The 17,054-nt window shown below is 45.3% G+C and overlaps 1 protein-coding gene across 2 annotated transcripts in view; it reads left to right on the forward strand.

Moving 5' to 3' along the window:
- The first annotated feature begins 4,017 nt into the window (after positions 1-4,017).
- Positions 4,018-17,054, forward strand: part of MELK (maternal embryonic leucine zipper kinase) — a 53,961-nt gene continuing 40,924 nt past the window's right edge. For both annotated transcript variants that reach the window (XM_038769859.1, XM_038769860.1), the window contains exons 1-8: positions 4,018-4,158; positions 8,158-8,252; positions 8,865-8,950; positions 10,470-10,586; positions 11,091-11,234; positions 11,892-11,960; positions 14,244-14,336; positions 16,766-16,864. In XM_038769859.1, the coding sequence (XP_038625787.1) occupies positions 8,189-8,252; positions 8,865-8,950; positions 10,470-10,586; positions 11,091-11,234; positions 11,892-11,960; positions 14,244-14,336; positions 16,766-16,864 (672 nt within the window). In that variant the 5' untranslated portion in view covers positions 4,018-4,158; positions 8,158-8,188. The remainder of the gene's footprint in view (positions 4,159-8,157; positions 8,253-8,864; positions 8,951-10,469; positions 10,587-11,090; positions 11,235-11,891; positions 11,961-14,243; positions 14,337-16,765; positions 16,865-17,054) is intronic.

Consider the following 17,054-nt stretch of genomic DNA (forward strand, 5'->3'; position numbering starts at 1 on the left):
TAAGCGCTCAATAAATACGATTGATTGATTGATTGATTGATTGATTGATTGTCTCTGTTCCCGGATTGTACTTTCCAGGCGCTTCGTACCGTGCTCTGTACACAGTAAGCGCTCAATAAAGCTGAATGAATGAATGAGTGAGAGGGCGACCGTGGACTTCTAACGGTCCTAATCAAAGAAAAGATAATAATGATAAAAATGGCATTTATTAAGCGCTGACTATGGGCAAAGCACTGTCCTAAGCGCTGGAGAGGTTACAAGGTGATCAGGTTGTCCCACGGGGCGGGGGGCTCACAATAATAATAATAATGATGGCATTTATTAAGCGCTTACTATGTGCTAAGCACTGTTCTAAGCGCTGGGGAGGTTACAAGGTGATCAGGTTGTCCCACACAATTTTAATCCCCATTTTCCAGATGAGGTAACAGGCCCAGAGAAGTGAAGTGACTTGCCCAAAGTCACCCAAGCTGGCAATTGGCAGAGCCGGGATTCGAACCCATGACCTCTGACTCCAAAGCCCGGGCTCTTGCCACTGAGCCTCGCTTCATCCCCATTTTCCAGATGAGGGAACTGAGGCCCGGAGAACCAATCAATTGTCTTTGTTGAGCGCTGACTGGGTGCGGAGCACTGGACTAAACGCTCTGCCTTGTAAGCCCACTGTTGGGTAGGGACTGTCTCTATATGTTGCCAACTTGGACTTCCCAAGCGCTTAGTCCAGTGCTCCGCACCCAGTAAGCGCTCAATAAAGACGATTGATGATGGAGCCAGAGAAGGGAAGTGACTTGTCCAAAGTCACCCAGTTGATAAGAGGGGTGGCGGCGGGACTTGAACCCATGACCTCGGGCTCTTGCCACTGAGCCTTGCTTCATCCCCATGTTCCAGAAGAGGGAACTGAGGCCTGGAGAACCAATCAGTCGTCTTTGTTGAGCGCTTACTGGGTGCGGAGCACTGGACTAAGCGCTCTGCCTTGTGAGCCCACTGTTGGGTAGGGACTGTCTCTGTATGTTGCCAACTTGTACTTCCCAAGCGCTTAGTCCAGTGCTCCGCACACAGTAAGCGCTCAATAAATGCGATTGATGATGGAGCCAGAGAAGGGAAGTGACTTGTCCAAAGTCACCCAGTTGATAAGAGGGGCGGCGGCGGGACTTGAACCCATGACCTCGGGCTCTTGCCACTGAGCCTCGCTTCATCCCCATTTTCCAGATGAGGGAACTGAGGCCCGGAGAACCAATCAATCGTCTTTGTTGAGCGCTGACTGGGTGCGGAGCACTGGACTAAGCGCTTTACCTTGTGAGCCCACTGTTGGGTAGGGGCTGTCTCTATATGTTGCCAACTTGGACTTCCCAAGCGCTTAGTACAGTGCTCCGCACATAGTAGGCGCTCAATAAATGCGATTGATGATGGAGCCAAAGAAGGGAAGTGACTTGTCCAAAGTCACCCAGTTGATAAGAGGGGCGGCGGCGGGACTTGAACCCATGACCTCGGGCTCTTGCCACTGAGCCTCGCTTCATCCCCATTTTCCAGATGAGGGAACTGAGGCCCGGAGAACCAATCAATCGCCTTTGTTGAGCGCTTACTGGGTGCAGAGCACTGGACTAAGCGCTCTGCCTTGTGAGCCCACTGTTGGGTAGGGACTGTCTCTATATGTTGCCAACTTGTACTTCCCAAGCGCTTAGTACAGTGTTCCGCACCCAGTAGGTGCTCAATAAATACGATTGATGATGGAGCCAGAGAAGGGAAATGACTTGTCCAAAGTCACCCAGTTGATAAGAGGGGCGGCGGCGGGACTTGAACCCATGACCTCGGACTCCAAAGCCCGGGCTCTTGCCACTGAGCCACGCTTCATCCCCATTTTCCAGATGAGGGAACTGAGGCCTGGAGAACCAATCAATCGCCTTTGTTGAGCGCTTACTGGGTGCAGAGCACTGGACTAAGCGCTCTACCTTGTGAGCCCACTGTTGGGTAGGGGCTGTCTCTATATGTTGCCAACTTGGACTTCCCAAGCGCTTAGTACAGTGCTCCGCACATAGTAGGCGCTCAATAAATGTGATTGATGATGGAGCCAGAGAAGGGAAGTGACTTGTCCAAAGTCACCCAGTTGATAAGAGGGGCGGTGGCGGGACTTGAACCCATGACCTCGGACTCCAAAGCCCGGGCTCTTGCCACTGAGCCACGCTTCATCCCCATTTTCCAGATGAGGGAACTGAGGCCCGGAGAACCAATCGCCTTTGTTGAGCGCTTACTGGGTGCGGAGCGCTGAACTAAGCGCTCTGCCTTGTGAGCCCACTGTTGGGTAGGGGCTGTCTCTATATGTTGCCAACTTGGACTTCCCAAGCGCTTAGTCCAGTGCTCCGCACATAGTAGGCGCTCAATAAATGCGATTGATGATGGAGCCAGAGAAGGGAAGTGACTTGTCCAAAGTCACCCAGTTGATAAGAGGGGCGGCGGCGGGACTTGAACCCATGACCTCGGGCTCTTGCCACTGAGCCTCGCTTCATCCCCACTTTCCAGATGAGGGAACTGAGGCCCGGAGAACCAATCAATCGCCTTTGTTGAGCGCTTACTGGGTGCGGAACACTGGACTAAGCGCTCTGCCTTGTGAGCCCACTGTTGGGTAGGGGCTGTCTCTATATGTTGCCAACTTGGACTTCCCAAGCGCTTAGTCCAGTGCTCCGCACATAGTAGGCGCTCAATAAATGCGATTGATGATGGAGCCAGAGAAGGGAAGTGACTTGTCCAAAGTCACCCAGTTGATAAGAGGGGCGGCGGCGGGACTTGAACCCATGACCTCGGGCTCTTGCCACTGAGCCTCGCTTCATCCCCATTTTCCAGATGAGGGAACTGAGGCCCGGAGAACCAATCAATCGTCTTTGTTGAGCGCTGACTGGGTGCGGAGCACTGGACTAAGCGCTCTACCTTGTGAGCCCACTGTTGGGTAGGGGCTGTCTCTATATGTTGCCAACTTGGACTTCCCAAGCGCTTAGTACAGTGTTCCGCACCCAGTAGGCGCTCAATAAATACGATTGATGATGGAGCCAGAGAAGGGAAGTGACTTGTCCAAAGTCACCCAGTTGATAAGAGGGGCGGCGGCGGGACTTGAACCCATGACCTCGGACTCCAAAGCCCGGGCTCTTGCCACTGAGCCACGCTTCATCCCCATTTTCCAGATGAGGGAACTGAGGCCCGGAGAACCAATCAATCGCCTTTGTTGAGCGCTTACTGGGTGCGGAGCACTGGACTAAGCGCTCTGCCTTGTGAGCCCACTGTTGGGTAGGGGCTGTCTCTATATGTTGCCAACTTGGACTTCCCAAGCGCTTAGTACAGTGCTCCGCACATAGTAGGCGCTCAATAAATGCGATTGATGATGGAGCCAGAGAAGGGAAGTGACTTGTCCAAAGTCACCCAGTTGATAAGAGGGGCGGTGGCGGGACTTGAACCCATGACCTCGGACTCCAAAGCCCGGGCTCTTGCCACTGAGCCACGCTTCATCCCCATTTTCCAGATGAGGGAACTGAGGCCCGGAGAACCAATCAATCGTCTTTGTTGAGCGCTGACTGGGTGCGGAGCACTGGACTAAGCGCTCTGCCTTGTGAGCCCACTGTTGGGTAGGGGCCGTCTCTATATGTTGCCAACTTGGACTTCCCAAGCGCTTAGTACAGTGCTCCACACACAGTAGGCGCTCAATAAATGCGATTGATGATGGAGCCAGAGAAGGGAAATGACTTGTCCAAAGTCACCCAGTTGATAAGAGGGGCGGCGGCGGGATTTGAACCCATGACCTCGGGCTCCAAACCCCAGTGGCCCCCCCACCGCCTGAAGCCCCTCCCTAGCAACGGAAGACGCCCTTCCCTAGCAACGGAAGACGCCCCGCCCCGCCCTCGTAGCCCCGCCCCTTCCGGTCCCCGAAGCTGGATTCTGATTGGCTCCTTCCCCCCCCCCCCCGGCCGGAAGTGGTGTGGAAAACGGGGAAATTCAAATCGTCTCCTCAAGGAACTTCCCAATATTCCAGCCGTTAGCGGTCCTGCTCAACGGTTTTTGCTCTTTCGTCCCCAATCCGGTCTCCGGGAGTCTCCGAGGCTCCCGGGATCCGGCGTCTTCTTCACCGAAGCCCGGCTTTTCCTCTCCTCTGGATCTGCGAGGCCGGCGGCTTACTGAGCGGTCAGTGGGGATCATCATCAGTCGTATTTAGTGAGCGCTTACTACGTGCAGAGCACTGTAGTAAGCGCTTGGGAAGTCCAAGGTGGCAACGTATAGAGACGGTCCCCACCCAACAGTGGGCTTACACTCTAAAAGGGGGGAGATGTCTCTGAGCTTAATCAATCGTATTTATTGAGCGCCTACTGTGTGCAGAGCACTGTACTAAGCGCTTGGGATGTACGAGTCGGCGACACGTAGCATTTGACTGAACTGACGGATAGTCGATCGTTTTTTATCGTCCTCCCCCGGGAGCGAACTGTCAAAGTTGTTCCCCCTTCTAATAATCAATCAATCGTATTTATTGAGCGCCTACTGTGTGCAGAGCACTGTACTAAGCGCTTGGGATGTACGAGTCGGCGACACGTAGCATTTGACTTAACTGACGGAAAGTCGATCGTCTTTTGTCGTCCTCCCCCGGGAGCGAACTGTCAAAGTTGTCCCCTCTTCTCATAATCAATCAATCAATCAATAGTATTTATTGAGCGCCTACTGTGTGCAGAGCACTGTACTAAGCGCTTGGGATTTACGAGTCGACGACACGTAGCATTTGACTTAACTGACGGAAAGTCGATCGTCTTTTGTCGTCCTCCCCCGGGAGCGAACTGTCAAAGTTGTCCCCTCTTCTGATAATCAATCAATCAATCAATCGTATTTATTGAGCGCCTACTGTGTGCAGAGCACTGTACTAAGCGCTTGGGAAGTACAAATCGGCAACACGTAGCATTTGACTTAACTGACGGATAGCACACTCACTCAGGCGATCGTCTTTTGTCGTCCTCCCCCCGGGAGCGAACTGTCAAAGTTGTTCCCTCTTCTGATAATCAGTCAATCAATCAGTCGTATTTATTGAGCGCTTACTGTCATCATCATCATCATCAATCGTATTTATTGAGCGCTTACTGTGTGCAGAGCACTGTCCTAAGCGCTTGGGAAGTACAATAAGGGTATTTATTAAGTGCTTAATACGTGCTAAGCGCTGGGGAGGTTACAAGGTGATATCGGGTTGTCCCACTGTGGGGGGGCTCACAGTCTTAATCCCCATTTTACAGACGAGGGAACTGAGGCGCAGAGAAGTGCAGTGACTTGCCCAAAGTCACACAGCTAATTGGCAGAGTCAGGATTTGAACCCATGACCTCCTACTCCAAAGCCCAGGCTCTTTCCACTGAGCCACGCTGCTTCTTCTGACAGCACACATCTGTCCGGTTAGACCACAGTGTTATATCTTGCGTATATATGTACATATCTATTATTCTATTTATTTTATCAATGTGTCTATATCTATAATTCTATTTATATTGGTGCTGCTGAGGCCTGTCTACTTGTTTTGTTGTCTGTCTCCCCCCTTCTAGACTGTGAGCCCGTTGTTGGGCAGGGACTCTCTCTCTTTGTTGCTGAATTGTACTTTCCAAGCGCTTAGTACAGTGCTCTGCGCCCAGATGGCGCTCAATAAATACGATTGAATGAATGAATGAATGAATGAATGGAGCCCCCTCCTTCCTGCTGTCCTCTGACAAGAACGGTGCTGTTAGGGAACTTGCTATGGAGCTTTTTTATGGCCCTTCAGTAGTCTAACCTCTCGCCCTGTTGCTGTTGAAGTTCAAACTGCAGAAACCCCATCTTGAAGATGTGCATGTGATAGGAGGTTTCTGTGGATGGTTGTCAAATGTGAGCCCATTGTTGGGCAGGGATTGTCTCTCTTGCCGAATTGTGCTTTCCGAGCACTTAGTACAGTGCTCTGCGCACAGTAAGCGCCCAGTACATGCGATCGAATGAGTGAATGAAATGTGCTGGGGAAAGAAGGGTATAATAATAATGATGGTATTTATTAAATGCTGAATCATCATCATCATCAATCGTATTTATTGAGCGCTTACTATGTGCAGAGCACTGTACTAAGCGCTTGGGAATGGGTGCCAAGCACTGTTCTAAGCGCTGGGGAAGATACAAGGGAATCAGGTTGGCCCACGTGGGGCTCACAGTCTTCACCCCCATATGAGGTAGCTGAGGCACAGAGAAGTTAAGTGGTTTACCCAAGGGCACACAGCTGGCAAGTAGTGGAGCCGGAATTAAAAGGGCTCTGCATGAGAAGAGAATAACAGTAATAATAATGGTGGCATTTGTTAAGCGCTTCCTATGTGCCAAACACTGTTCTAAGGGAAGGCAGCAGGACTTTTAAGACTTGACCCCACCACTTGTCTGCCGTGTGACTTTGGGCAAGTCACTTCACTTCTCTGTGCCTCAGTTACCTCATCTGGAAAATGGGGATGAAGACTGTGAGCCCCACGTGGGACAACCTGATTCCCTTGTGTCTACCCCAGCGCTTAAAACGGTGCTTGGCACATAGTAGGCACTTAACAAATACCAACATTATTATTGTTGTTGTTATCATTGTTATTATTATTAGGATGTGGATAGTGCCTTAGGTAGCAGTCGGATTAGAAAGGACCAGAGAAACTTTGAGACATAGAGCTTTGTGTCTGTGCCAGGCTCTTCAGAAGCAGTGTGGCCTAGTGGCTCTGCCACATGTTTGCTGTGTGACCTTGGGCAAGTCACTTCAGTTCTCTGTGCTTCAGTTATCTCATCTGTAAAATGAGGATTAAGATACTGAGCCCTCTGTGGGACAGAGATTATGACCAACCTGATGATCGCGTATCTACCCCAGAGCTTAGAGCAGTGCCTGGCACGTAGTGAGCACTTAACAAATACCATTAAAAAAAACTTATCTGTGCCTCAGTTTCCTCATCTGTATAATGGGGACTAAAACTGTAAGCCTCTTGTGGGACAGAGACTGTGTCCAACCTGATTAGTTTGTGTCTGCTGCGTGGCCTTAGGCAAGTCATTTTACTTCTCTGTGCCTCAGGAAAATGGGGATTGAGATTGTGAGCCCCATGTGGGACAGGGACCGTGTCCAACCAGATTTTCTGGTATCCACCCCAGCGCTTAGTACAGGGCCTGGCACATAGTAAGCGCTTAACAAATGCCATTATCATTATTGTATCTACCCCAGAACTTAGTACAGTGCCTGGCACAAAGTGCTTAACAAATACCATAAAAAGGGGAGGGTAGTACCTAATTACAGACTGAAACATGGTGAGAAGGTACACTTAGGAGGGACAGAGAGTGCATAAGTGAGAGAGAGTTTATATGATTGAGTTCCTGTTTGTTGCAGCAGGATGGGTAGCGCTTAGTACAGTGCTTGACACATTAATTGCTTAACAAATTCCATAATTATTATTATTATCATTAATCTTTGAAGGTTTTTGAGGAATGGGGAGATGTGTGCAAAATGACATTTTAGAAAGATTTGGGCAGCAAAAGGAAATATGGCTTGGAGAAGGGTGTTGCCAGAGGCAGAAAAACAGTGAGGAGACATTCATTCATTCAGTTGTATTTATTGAGCACTTGCTGTGTGCAGAGCACTGTACTAAGCGCTTGGGAAGGACAAATCAGCAACCTATAGAGATGGTCCCTACCCAACAGTGGGCTCACAGTCTAGCCAAGCTATGTTGAGTGATTGGGTGAATGTGATGGTTGTTTTAGTGGAGAGAAAGGGGCCGATTCCGAACTTGTACTGGAGGCAAGAGGAAATATGAGATTGCAGGAAGGAAGGGAGCGTAGGTAGATTCAGAAGTCATCTAGAGGTGGTAACTGAAGTCGAAACAGTGGTTGAGCTCCATGGGGGAGTAATTTATAGAGGGAGAAGGGAAGGGGACACCCACAGTTAGAGGTTGAGAGGTGGGAGAGGGGACAGAAATAATTGTATAAACTACAAGTTTCTTTACCTAGGCCAATCACTGATTCTATCCAAGGCCAGAGGAAAAGTTGGATTTTCTTCTCAGTCTCAAGAAAAAAGTTAACGCATTTGTTCTCCAAAAATAATTTTGAATCTTCTTTTAAAAATTCTGTACCACATCATGATCTTGTTTTTGTTTTAAACTTTTATTCTTTCCACCCTACAGGATACTGTATCCCTAAACAAACCTCACCAGTATGGCAGCGGGAGATTATGATGATCTACTCAAGTACTATGAATTATATGAAACTATTGGGACAGGTAATCATTCGGGGGAAGGGGGAGTTGACAGGAGTGAGGGATGACGGGTGGTTTGGGTAGTTTACAGCTTACCGAGACAGTTTTCTAATTGGTAAGATTCCCCAGTTGATCAGTAGTATTTGAGTGCTACCTATATGCACAGCATTCAACTAACACTTGGGAAAGTGCAATTGAAATAAAGACATGATCCTTGCCTTTAAGTAGCTTTAGCATCTTTGTTTTTTTTTTTTTTGGAAACCAGTCTATCTGCTTTGGTCAGAATATAACATTCTGATTTTTAAATGCTTCGAAGAGTATTGGGATTTTGGCATCCCTCATCAATGCTTTACTTTTAAAAGTGTTGAAAGCTTCAGGATGAGACAAAGAACCACTCTTAGGTGGTGGAGGTGAAAACCACAGGAAGGAGCTTCATTTAGCAAATAAATCCTAAGGAAGCATTCCAACATTTCACTACTCCTGATCTTTTTAGATTATTTAAAGTGCTGGAAAAAAATTGAGTTTGAGGACGTGGTCCAGAACTAGTAATCTTGGCTCTTTCCTGCCCCTTGTAAATAACAGCTAAATTTGAAGCCACTTAAGATTTTGTTGTTTGTTTTGTTTTTTTTAACTCAGGAGGCTTTGCCAAGGTTAAGCTTGCTCGCCATGTTCTAACTGGAGAAAAGGTAGCAGTAAAAATCCTGGACAAGCTTGCTCTTGGGGTAAGTCATTATTTACATGCGAGATCAAAGCAGCCAGGCAAATCAAAGCCCGCCTGACAAAATTTCCCTCTTTGACTTTTGTAATGTAGTTGATGTTTTTTCCTCATTTTTGTGTTAGAAGTGAGGGGAAGATGTCAAGTGGAGAACTTTCAGGCTACTTTCACTACTGTTCTTGGCTACTCTTGGTGCCTGTGGGGGAGCGTCTTAACTTCAAATATCACTAAATCAGTCACCCTGTCTCCCAATCAATCAATCAATCAATCGTATTTATTGAGCGCTTACTGTGTGCAGAGCACTGTACTAAGCGCTTGGGAAGTACAAACTGGCAACATATAGAGACAGTCCCCATCCAACAGTGGGCTCTTCCCCCCTCCCAACTCCCCAAATTCCAAACAGGTGCTTTGCAGAGGCCACTTGCATTCCCACCCAGATAACATTGGAATCTGATAAATTTATAAAGTGCCCATGACTTTTCATGCTTTTATTTATATTTTTAAAGTATGCCATTCCAACATCCTGACTTAACTAAACTACTACGGATACGCAAAAATGTGGCTAATATATGGAATGCTTGATCTGTCTTGATTAAAAAGCAGTTAATATAGGCAGAGGGATAACATCATCTTGACTCACCAGATGTAATAGTGGCCTATTTGAGGGGAAAAAAAGCCTCTGGTTAAAACAGGGTATAGTATCAAAATAACTTCTACCACATTTTTTTTTACTTTCAGAGTGTTAGAAAATTGACTTGGTTTACCACGTCCCTACTGTACACAGTGACAGTATTGTATTATTGACACTGTCATCTTTTAAATCCTTTTGCATTTCAGCTAAAAATGAAATTTCTTGAATGAATGCCCATGTTTATTTCTTGGTAGTTATCTACTGAAAACAATGGAGTCTAATGATCTGCACTAATAGTCCAAATTTTGGATTCGAAAAAGAAAAATAAGTTTTTATTCAGTTTCTGCCCTTGGGTTTAATAAACTACTTTGGGTAGTTTTTAGGTCTGGGTCTTCATTTCGCCCTGCTTAAAATGGTTAGATTACAGTACATAATTAAAATTTTTATATTGCTTTATGTGGAATATAAAGCATCTACAGCTATTTGAACAGTTTTCCAGATGTTATTTTGTTGTGATCTAGCAGGGGCTTAACTTGTGATATTTCTTGAAAATAAGCTTGCAAAAAATGTTTTCTAAATGCTTTCTACCAGATTAGTTAACACTCTTACATATGATATAAAGCTGCCGGGACAATCTAAACTTAAACAGTTTCCTCTTCTCCCCCCAACCTTCCATAATTTCTGATAGAATTTAAAAGGAAAAAGTACTTTCTCCTTTTTATTGTTTTTCCTTACATTTAAGACAATTCCTGTTTCTTACTCCTTCTGTCCTTCCTAGTTCACGATTGTTCGCCCAGTCCCCTGGACTTGGTTATGTTTGTTCCTGTTTGTGTATTTTTTGTTTCGGCAATAGCATTTTGTAACGTGCCTGAACTGCTGTAACTTTTTTTCTCAGAGTGATTTGCCTCGTATAAAAATAGAGATAGAGGCCATGAAGAATCTAAGTCATCAGCATATCTGCCGCCTTTATCACGTGCTGGAGTCATCGAAAAAAATATTCATGGTTATGGAGGTTAGTGTTTTTTTGTTTTTCTGAACATTCACAAGGTATCCTGGAAACTCACCTTCTGGATAGGCATTATAGAATTGCATACATCTAGATTGTGCTGTTTAAAAGTTGTGAGAACCAGTATATTAACAGTAGAATTTTGCATTAAAAACTTCTGAATAAGCCTGGATTCCAAGTGGGTAAGTGACACCCAGTTCCAAACGCAGGTTTCTACTGTTAGATCTATGTTGCCCTCACTATCCATTATAGAGGCATGTACTATTACTGCCGCCTCTGAGCCTGCCTCAAGAACCCCGAAGTCACCACATTGCCCTAAACGAAGAACAGACATCTCTCCTGTAATGCAAGACTTGCTTTCCCGAAAACTCTTTGTAGTTCCCTGTTTCAACACCGCATGCATATGCACCCAAGTCAGAAAACCTTTATACACTGCAAATATTCTCATTCTTTAGAAAAGTGCTTGTGCGATGCTCCTTGAAGATAAGTACTGTATTTTTATTGTTGCAGTACTGCCCTGGAGGAGAATTGCTAGACTACATAGTTTCAAAGGCTCGTTTATCGGAAGCAGAAACACGTGTATTTTTTCGCCAGATTTTATCAGCAGTCGCTTATGTGCACAGTAAGGGCTATGCTCATCGGGACCTTAAACCAGTAAGTGGCTTCACGTATTTCGTTTCATTCGTTTAGGACTGCACGTCATCTGGCTCACAGAAAGGAATGAATGCGTTTTATTTACTGGTTTCAATGATTTTTATTCACATCGTAGTCAAGGATCATCTCACTGCCTTTGTTTTTGTTATGGCGCACCTTGGACATAATCACATCCTTGTTCTCTTCTCTCCACACCTCTCTAAGCTATTCCTGTAGGGTTTTAAACTTTTTTTTTATAGATGCAGAATACTAGGCATGTGACCCCACACTTGGGGTAGTGAGGAAAAGAGGACTTCAATTTTATTTATAAACTTATGTTGCAGGAACCCACACTTTCTATATATTGCCTGCTCCAAAGCAAAAGCATTCCATGTCAGTCTTTATTTGTGGAACTTCCTTGCTGTCATCTCTGTCAAATCTGCCCCAGGTTGACTTGGTTTATTGACCAGATGCCCTGGTGGGTGAAGTAATTCTTAACTGTAATATGCATTAGGAGCTAATTCTCTTGAAAACATGAGTAAAAAAGGGTTATTTTACAATATTACAAGTTTAGGTTCAGTTTTTAGCAATGTTAAAGAGAAGCAAGCCAGAAAAACGAGTGTTCTCTTGCTTCGTCGAGGGGGCCTTAATCATTAGAACTACGTTTTGTTTCATCAGGAAAACTTGCTGATTGATGAAGATCATAACTTGAAGCTGATTGACTTTGGTCTTTGTGCAAAACCCAAAGTACGTATGATTAAAAATGGATTTCTTATATTTGTAGATGTGTCTTGTCAAGTTTGTTTGAAAATTATGTTGCCCAAAATTCCAGTCTTACCCTGGAATGGCCTCTTGTCTAGTCTTATGCCGTCGAGTCGTTTCCGACCCGTAGCGACACCACGGACACATCTCTCCCAGAACGCCCCGCTCTCCACCTGCAATCGTTCTGGTAGTGTATCCATAGAGCTTTCTTGGTCAAAATCCGGAATTGGTTTACCATAGCCGCCTTCCGTGCAGTAAACTCGAGTCCCTGCCTTCGACTCTCTCCTGTGCCGCAGCTGCCCAGCACAGGTGAGGTTTGACTCTAGCTGATAGCCTTCCACTCGCTAGCCACTGCCCAAGCTAGGAATGGAATGGGTAGGCCTCTGCTTGACTCTTCCTCCCGTAGTCGAGACTGGTAGTGTACTGGAAACTCTCCAGGTGCGACCCTGAGATGGGGAATGGCCTCTACCTAGGTGTGATTTGTCTCGGTGACTCTTCAGAGCCTCTCATCACCCTTTTCACCCCCATTGAATCCTTTGAAAATGAGTCTAAACCTATTTAAATGGACCTACATTGAATAACCAACTTTTTTTTGACTTCTGAGGGTTGTAATAAAAGTAATGGTGCAAATCCTGTTAAGCCGATGAACACGTTTAAAGTATTGCCACTAATAAATGTAGGCTCTTTTTTGGTTTTCTTTACACCTTATGACTCCATGGAAAACCTTGCATGAATATTATTTGAGGTAATAATAATCCCAATTGGGCTTATTTGGACAAGGAGAGTAGAGGATATTAAGGTCCTGAGAGGGTGCGGGACTTTGGAATAGAACTTGTTTGAAAGAAAGTAAGTGACCAGCTGGGAGCCTGTGGAGACTGGTTGATAGATTTAGGAAGCTAAGGAGCCTTCTTGCAGGGTGGGTATTGGCAAAATTGGAGCCCCCATAATGTGGCAACGGAGTGATATTTGAAGACTTCGGGGGTAATCTCTGTGATATCAAGGAACATTTTCAATTCCAACTTTTGGGCTAGGCTATACCCTGAATAGCTAACTGTATGGATTCAGTGCAATACATCTAGGTACTTTTATTTTGGATAGTTACAGCTACTATCTGTTCTTATTTAGTTACTAATGTATGGTTGTATAACAGCAGTTATTATGAATCTTGATGCTGCTCCTATTTAATACAGGGGTCCTCTTGGCTTTGGGATGGTTCTTCTTTCTCAGTATTTAGTAAGACTGGACAGATGAATGGTAAAAGCTACCATTTGCCTGGTCTGTGAAAGCAGCGGTTTGGGTGGCTTATTTTCCCATTTGCTGATCAAAATCTGTTCACTCTGAAAAGTATCGAATTGTTCTATAATTTCAATTAATGACTAAATTTTGAGCCAATTCCATAAAAGGTTATTCCTGTCATAGAAACAGTCCTGTTGCCTGCATACTTAGGACACCTAAATCCTGAGGTTGGGCAGGTGAGTCTCTGGGGCTTATGGAACTCCAGATTTTTCAGTCGTGACTGGTGGTGGAGCAGCATAACATACCAGCTGTCTTCTTACTCTTCTTGTTGGTCCGCTGAGTGACTCAGAGGGAAGTGGCAAACTAAACCAACTGGCTCTGCCCATCACTTCCAGTGGCTACAGTGAGACCGAGCTCTTTTCAGGGACCACTTCCATCTCTTCCTCAGTCTCCCTTCAGCAAGACTTTGGAGGGAGTAGACAGGTTTTATGGGGGCTGGCTCCCATTCCTTCCTGGATAGGTCTCCAAGGGGCCAGAGGAATGGCAGTTGGCAGATCTTTCCTCCAGTTTCAAGTTTGTTGAGGAAATCGGCAGCCTCCCGGGTCAGCAAGTATCCTGGAGCAGTGGAAGCTGCTGTGCAATAGAGATATGTAGCCATGTTGACTGACTTGTGGCCATTTTAAGTCACAGCTAGCTATTCAGCATTTGGAGAATGGGGTAATTTACCCTTCTATAAACAATAATTACTTTCAGTTGAGCAGTTCATGTCATCTCACTTGTCTTCAAAATGTCCCTGGGAGGTATATTTGGGGAAGGTGGTATTTCCATTTTACAAACATAAAGGCTAAAATAGAGGCTTGGTGGCTTGCCTACTGTTACGGAGCTGTGACTAAAATCTCAGCCTTCTTGCCAGTCCAACACAGATAAAATGTACCATATTTTATCGACCATATTGCCTCCTTCTTTCCAGAGCAAAAGTTTGGTCATTATTGAAAATGAAACTGATTGTTACCACTTCTTTATTTGTGGCAGAGTGACAAGGATTGCCATCTCCATACCTGTTGTGGGAGCCCAGCTTATGCAGCACCTGAATTAATTCAAGGCAAATCTTATCTTGGATCAGAGGTATCTTCATGCATCATACGTATTTTATTTTGTTGGTATGTTTGGTTTTGTTCTCTGTCTCCCCCTTTTAGACTGTGAGCCCACTGTTGGGTAGGGACTGTCTCTAGATGTTGCCAACTTGTACTTCCCAAGCTCTTAGTACAGTGCTCTACACACAGTAAGCACTCAATAAATATGATTGATTGATTGATTGATACGTATGACAATGAACTGTGCTGAGCTGTGACTGTTATATGGATATTCTGTTCTGAATTCAGGTGACTTCAAAGTGCAGTAACCAGTGTACTATGATGGTTTTAAAATCTGTGTGAAAGTACTCGTCAGTAAATTCCTCCCGTAGAGTGCCTCAGTTATCTCCTTTCATTCAATTGTTCATTCAGTTGTATTTGAGCGCTTACTGTGTGCCTGGCACTGTACTACGTGCTTGGGAGAGTACACTATAACAATGAATAGACGTGTTCCCTGCCCACCATGAGCTTACAGTCTAGAGGGGGAGACAGACATTAAGTAAATTACAGATATGTACATAAGTGCTGTGGGCTGGGAGCTTGAGTTTCCAATCTCTTCTTTGCCAATGGAGAATTTGAACCATCATTCTTCCCTGTGATGTCAGAGGGATATTCTAAAATGTCCTTTGGAATTCTCCCCTTCCAATCCCTCCCCCCAAATTCCAGAGTCCCCATAAGGCTTGGGCGAAGCTGTCTGAGCACGGGTGGAGGAAAGTTCTCAAGGTGCCTAGGGGCATTACGTGGAGTAGCTTTCGAGAGCAGGCAGGTCCCTTGAGTTGGGGAATTCCTTGCCCATCTGCTCCTCTAAATAGCAGATGAGAGGACCAAGGCAGTGGGAAGTCTGCAGGGTCAAGGGCAGGACTGGAGTATGGTACAAAGAGGACCTTTTGGAAGGAAAAAAATCCAAGTGATTAGGTAGAAAGAGCTTCGGATATATCAACGATGTGAAAGAAACCCTGGCTATGGAAATGTTTTTTCACTTGTCTTGCCCAATCGGTTAAAGAGAGCCTTTGTTTTCTCTTACTAAATTGTGATTCTCAATGTGAGCTGCACTTTATTGGAGCCTCACCTATGTTACCATGAATGCATTGGCATGCCTTTTCAACTTAACTTCCTGGTTAATTTAAGTTTTAATGTTTCCAGCCTTGACATTGGAAAACAGATGCATTGTGCAGTTCCTGCGCTCCGAAATTACCGGTTCCACCTACTAGATGAATTTCTCTTATTTTTAGGCATCCTTGGGCTAGCACTCCACTTCACAGAAGAACATTTTTCACCTGGTAGAAGCAGCCAAGCCAATTAGGCAAATTGAACTTCTCCCACACCTTAATATAAGAATTGTGGTATCTATTAAGCATTTACTAGGCAAATGGCAGTGCTGGGATTTGAATCTACATCTACTGACTCCCAAACCGTGCTCTTTTATTATTAAATAATGGTATTTAAGCGCTTACTGTGTGCCATACAATGTACTGACTACTGGGGTAGATACAAACTAATCAGGTTGGACCCAGTCCAAGTCCCACACGGGGCTCATTCTTAATCCCCACTTTTCAGATGAGGCAACTGAGGCCCAGAGAAGTGAAGCGACTTTCCCAAAGTGCCACAGCAGACAAGTCACAATTAGCACCCAGGTCCCTCTGGCTCCCAGGCCCACGCTCTGCCCATTAGAGCATGCAGCTTCTTCCACTAATAATAATAGTTATAATTATGGTACTTGTTAGAGAAGCAGCGTGGCTGAGTGGAAAGAGCACGGGCTTTGGAGTCAGAGGTCATGGGTTCAAATCCTAGCTCTGCCAATTGTCAGCTGTGTGACTTTGGGCAAGTCACTTAACTTCTCTGTGCCATAGTTACCTCATCTGGAAAATGGGGATTAAGACTGTGAGCCCCCCGTGGGACAACCTTATCACCTTGTATCCCCCCCAGTGCTTAGAACAGTGCTTGGCACATAGTAAGTGCTTAATAAATGCCATTTTTATTATTATTATTATTATTTAGCACTTACTACGTGCCAAGCACTGTTCTAAGCACTGGGGCAGGTACAAGTTAATCAGGTTGGACACAGTCCCTATCCTCCATGTGGTTCACACTCTTAATCCCCATTTTACAAATGAGCTAATATTGTCCCAGAGAAGTGAAGTGACTTCCCAAGGTCACACGGCAAGCAAGTGATAGAGCCGGGATTAGAACCCAGGTCCTTCTGACTCCCAGGATCGTGCTCTAGCCACTGAGCCATGCTGCTTCTCCACTGCTACACTGCCTCCTTGTGCTTATAAATCCTTGACAAAAACCTTTCTTTCCAGGCTTTGGATGTTTGGCAGAGTTGTATGCTATGTCCACTAATGGAATTGCTTATTGCTATGTTTGTATGTGTATCATTATTCTAAAATTTTTCCTTTGGTGCTCTGAATCTTCTTTTAGGCTGATGTTTGGAGCATGGGAATACTCTTATATGCCCTATTGTGTGGATTTCTGCCATTTGATGATGACAATGTCATGGTTTTATACAAGAAGATAACCGTAAGTATTCAGTTCAGATGAAGAGTGACATTTCAAAAATGGTCATATAGACGACCTCTAAACGTAGAAGTGCAAAGTAGTTAGAGTTTTGTGATTACTTCTAAGTATAGCTAAAAGGTACTTACTGAATAAAGCACTGGACAAGAGGAAAAAAGTGTAAAAAGTCATCAGGTGACTACTTGTGAAGGCT

This window comes from Tachyglossus aculeatus, chromosome X4 (assembly GCF_015852505.1).
Source record: "Tachyglossus aculeatus isolate mTacAcu1 chromosome X4, mTacAcu1.pri, whole genome shotgun sequence".
In the NCBI taxonomy this organism is placed as follows: Eukaryota; Metazoa; Chordata; class Mammalia; order Monotremata; family Tachyglossidae; genus Tachyglossus; species Tachyglossus aculeatus.